This window comes from Phalaenopsis equestris, unplaced genomic scaffold (assembly GCF_001263595.1).
Source record: "Phalaenopsis equestris unplaced genomic scaffold, ASM126359v1 Scaffold000002, whole genome shotgun sequence".
Taxonomy (NCBI): domain Eukaryota; kingdom Viridiplantae; phylum Streptophyta; class Magnoliopsida; order Asparagales; family Orchidaceae; genus Phalaenopsis; species Phalaenopsis equestris.
In genome coordinates this window covers 58570525-58575654 of record NW_018164444.1, presented here as the reverse complement: position 1 = coordinate 58575654, position 5130 = coordinate 58570525, and the positions used below count along the sequence as shown (strand labels likewise).

The window sequence follows — 5130 nt, the reverse complement described above, 5'->3', positions numbered from 1 at the left end:
TACTTGACATATAAACACGACTTATATTGACTTTTATTAACTTATAAATTAATAAGTCAATATAAGTCATGTTTATATTTTATTGTAAAATTCAATTTGTGTAAAATTATTTATTCAACTTTAAAATTTATATTAATTTGAAACAAGTAGTCCATTATTTTATAATTTTTAGAATGAATTTTAATATTAGAATCGATGATCAGCATAAACATATAAATACATATACAACTCATTTTGTTAGGCTTTTTAAATAATTAAAACTCCTTAATTATACGTTATAACACAATGAGTAAAAAACAATTTTAAACTTGAAAATATAATTAACAAATTAAAAGTTAATGCCTAAAATCGGGACTTTAACATAAAAAAATGTTAAGGCCACAGTCTGGACTGCATCCGAACAACGACAGGGATCTACAAGTCATTTTTTCTCGCCCGCTCCTTGTGGTAGATCACAGTCGTTGTCCAATTGCAATGCGTCGTAATATTTTTTTCATTAATGCACAGTAGAGTTTAAAAATTAGCTAAAAAATCATTGATCACTCAAAAATGAATTCAAATTTTGATCCAAATTGAAATAAGATTTGAGCCAAAATCAATGAATTGAACTTTATTTTGAGCCGTTATCAAATTAACTTGAACTAACTAGAGATCTACTCGATATATATATAAGCACAATCAATTGATTTTGATTTTTGAACTTTAACAAATGCAAAAGAGCTAATTTGAGCAAGCTTATTCTAATTTCGCATCAAGTTAGATTATTTTCAAACCAACTCAACCCGAAATTGAATATATCGAACAACAATCCGTTTGAAATCTCTCAATCCCATTCGAGCCAACTCCAACTTGGGTCAAAATCACAACGTTTACAGCCTACATACATGCCGCCCAAGTCCTATGTATTTATATAATTGATACCTAAAATTTATTTTTTATCTTTATAACACCTAATTTTTTTATATTATCTTAATTATAACTTTAAAAGTAACACTTTTCATATATAAATAAAGTGACATGTACGTAGAAGTTAAAAAAAAAAATTTAGGTGTTAGATATTTAAATATTAAATACATAATAATTGAGTGATATACCAGTAAATCTTCCTTTTTTTTTAAATCAAATATTTAAAAAACTAATTAAAAAATTACACGTGCCCACCTGACGTGGGAAGTCGCAACATTACTTCAGCGGGTCCCATCCTCCCCTGCTTGATAATCAAAAGCCATACTAAATCTGTGCCCACCTATTCCGTCGCACCTACGTCCTCACCCACCACCACGCAAATCACCCGCACCCGCACCCGCACCCGCACCCGCATCTGCACCCGCACCTGCACCTGACCCGACGGCCCGTTCAAAAAGATTAAGCTTTTTCCAACAACTTACAATCACCTCCCGACTTTCCCCTTCTCCGCTCTCTCTCTCTCTCTAAAAACTAACATTGAAAATGAGAGAAGTTATTCCATTTCTGCACAAACAGAAGTATATATATATATATATAGATAGATATAGATATATTCTGAAATGTCAAAAAGAGTAAGAAGTTCCAACTATTTCGGAGCTTCTTTTTTTTCCTTAAAATGGAGCGGTTGAGGTTCTCTGAAGAACCTTTCTGTTGGGATGCTCAGCAGCCATTGCCTCGCGAAGCTGTTGGTATCCAAAATCAGAAAGAACAATTATGTAAAACTTTGTTGCAGAGAAATGGAAAATGACACCTTTTTTTTCCTAAATTTGTAATAATGTATTAAATACCTCTTCGTTCTGTTTCTTCAGCTTCGCGTTCTCCTGCGTCAGGTGGGCGATTTGCAGCTCCAGCTCGTTCGTGTATGCCTGTTTTGATTTGCTTCGATTTGTTAGCAGAGAGTGCAGGGTGAGATTCGAGGGGATTTATGTTAGGAAAATCTATTTCAAAAGCAAAAAATATGTTCTTTTCTTCTTTCTTTTTTCTGAAAAAAAGCAGCCTGCAGTCTGCAGTTACATAATAAGTATGAAACTAATATAAAAAAGTTTTTTTTTTTAAAGATTACTAAACCCTAAATCTTCCCCTGCGTCGACACCTAAGATTCTCTTTTTTGAGGTTCGGGTAACAGTATTTCTTCATTCTTTTTTTCAACTTAATGTCTGGTGCGCGAACTTCAAGAGAGATGGGGAGATACCTTCTAGTATCCGAAAGATGGAATGAGGAGGGGAACTAGTGCAATCACCACCCAACATAATTAATGTAAAAAGAAATGCAAAAATCATATCTAAAATAGAATGACAATGACAGAGCTTTTCCCCTTCATTTATCCATGGTAATTTCTTATATTTGTTAAGCGGGATTAGGATTGTAACAAATAATTAATAATTGTCACTCATGCATTAAAATAAACAGATTTACAAAGTTGCAATAATACCCCAACGGGGGAATTTGCCCACAACATATGATGTTACCTATCTCCCACCCAAAACTCTCGTTTTTAAAGACCATACATCTAGTTTATCTATTTCCGCACTCCCCCACAGTGTAGGGTTTTGATTTTGTAAAAATAAGAATTTTGATGTGAGAGAAATAGATGGGGAGTTGTGGGAGGAGTATACGGGCCTGTTTTCGGGCTCTGGACCGGGCCGCCGATTCCCTGTTCTTTATCATCCGCTTATGCCGCCGTCCATCACCTGAAATGCAAGAGGGATCATCAACAATACGCTTCTTCGAGGGATAATGAGACACCATAATGTCATCGGAGCCGCAGGCGGCGGCAGCGGAGGCTGGCGGGCCGGGCTGAAAACCGGAGTAGTCGAACCCGGGTTGAAGAAAAGCAGAGGTATTGAGGCTAAGGACGATGGGCGGCAAGGGAAGGTGGGGAAGTTGGCCGGAAGCAGAGGAGGCGGGAGGATCTTTGAAGGCGCCGGCGAGAAAGTCCTGCAGGATCATGCCGCGATAGGAGGTGGTGCTTTTGTGGGAGAGGGGAGCTTCTAAGGAGAGGGAGGGAGTTGCAGGACGGCTGTCCTGTACGAGGGTGGAGAGGTTGATGTCTTTCCATACTTCCTCCATTGTTTTTGGAGTGGTGTGCGTGAGGGCGGCGGAGGAGGAGGAGGACGGAGAGGGGATTTCGCCGGCGTTAGATGACAGCATGGCTGAAAATTGGAGTGGGGGAGTGAGAAGTAGAAGGTGGTGGAGGGAGAGATAGACAGAGACAGAGGACTGATGTGTTGTTTAATCAGGCAGAGGAGGTTTGTATTAATTTTATTAAGATTTTTTCCTGATTTGTAAAAATGAAAATTTTGGTGTGGGTGGGATCTGCAAATGCAAAGAATTTGGGAATTTCCCTTCAAAAAAATTAAGATGTATTGTAATAATTAAAAAATGGATATAATATAATAATTAAAAAAAAGCTTATGTAAAACACAGTAATTTATAGTGGTGTAATTTGCGGTTAAGTTCATTCTTGTTTTATCTTCAGGAGCATTTACGTGCATATCACCCAACGTTTATGTATTTATATCTCTAATATTCTGAAAGTTAAATTTATTTGTTAATATATAAAAGCTTAGGAATTAAGGGTGCGTTTGGGGCAGTTTTATTGGGCACTGTGGAGATCCGGTCTACCGAATTTAATTAATTTCTTAATTAAGTATCTCACATACCGCTCACCTATCACACCCACCTACGGCACACCTACGACATCCCACCTATCGCTCACGTATCTCCCACCTACCGCTCTCATGATTTCTATAAATAGTCTCTTTTGGTTTAAAGGAAATGCAAGCCAGGAAATGCAAGCCAAATGCAAGCCAAGCAAAGCCAAGTAAGACCAAGTCAAGTCATCTTGAGAGCTAAGAGAAAGAGAGGAAGAGAGAGAGAGAGAAATGAAGAGAAAGAAATAGAGATTTTCTTGTAAACGTCAAGACTCTCGACGGTGTAATTCCTCGAAGAAATAAATCCCCTGCAGCTCCGTGGACGCATGCAAATTTGCCGAATCACATAAATCTGTGTGTCGCTCTGGTGTTTTTTCTGCGTGCAATTTTACTCGTTCTAATTTTTTTGCTTTATTACCGTCGTTTTTCACATTAAACTTGTGCGTTTCAGGATAAGCTGCTTATCCTGAAACGCGGCTCCTCCTGAAACGCGGCTCCCGGGCCGACCTCGGAGGTCGACCCGCGGTCTGCGTTTAGTGTAAAAACCCAAACGCAATTTCAGATAAGCTGACGAAACGCTCGAACCAAACAGTACAGCTGCGTTCTCAAAACGCCGTCTGCACTTATAAATTGCCCCAAACGGGCCCTAATTGATATGTATGTAAATCTTTTTTTTTTTTTACTATTACGTAAAATAAAAGTTATGTGGGTTTTTTCTATAAATGCAAAAGTTTATGATGTTATAAATGGTGTGTGGGTTCACCCCTTGTTAAAATCATCCACATTTTATCTAATAAGGACTAACTTTATTTAGAGTAATATTATGATGGTGCTAAAATTCTTCATATTTTTGGGGCTTTGCATCCATACCACTCATTTCTTATGTATCTACATATCTGACATCTTAATTTGATCTTTTACATTTATAGCACCCAAATCTTTCATATCACATAAAAGTATCATTATATTAACTTTTAAGAAGTGAAATATATATTTCCATGTATAAATAGATGTTAAATGTGTAAATACATAATAATTGATGGTATGTTCGTAAATCTTTTTATATTCTTTTAAATATGTAAAATACTTTATTCAATGTGGGTGGTTTGAAAACTCCTCTGATCTGTGGATTTTTTTTTTTCTTCTTCTAAGTGCGGCTTCATATTTCTAATTAAATTCAAATAATTTATTTTCTTAACTTTAAAATAGTTTTTGGAGGAAGGGTCTTTTGGTTCGAGTCAGAGGAGGAGTCCAACCCCCTCTCGATTCATCATCCTTCCTATACATAAGTAAAGACAAAGAATTATAAGATTACATCTCATATAGTACTATGTATGTGCACGATGTCTTGATGAAAAGAGTGCGATGAGAGTGTCAGGTGGCACCATAATTATGGATGGATGTATGTAGTTTAATGTAATGATGGTTTGCTTCAGTAGTTGGTTTACCTCGACCGTTTTGACAAGTGAGCTTAGTTCGACTACTTTGACAGATGAGCATAAGTCAAAAG

The 5130-nt window shown here is 36.8% G+C and overlaps 1 protein-coding gene across 1 annotated transcript; it reads right to left on the bottom strand.

Annotated features, from left to right (window-relative positions):
• Positions 1-1577: 1577 nt before the first annotated feature.
• LOC110039291 (protein FD-like) lies at positions 1578-3186 on the bottom strand. Its single transcript, XM_020744299.1, has 3 exons — positions 2587-3186; positions 1755-1832; positions 1578-1649 (listed from the first exon to the last, which is right to left on the bottom strand). Exons 1-3 carry the CDS (start codon positions 3115-3117, stop codon positions 1578-1580), a joined length of 681 nt encoding a protein of 226 aa, XP_020599958.1. The 5' UTR covers positions 3118-3186.
• Positions 3187-5130: the final 1944 nt, after the last annotated feature.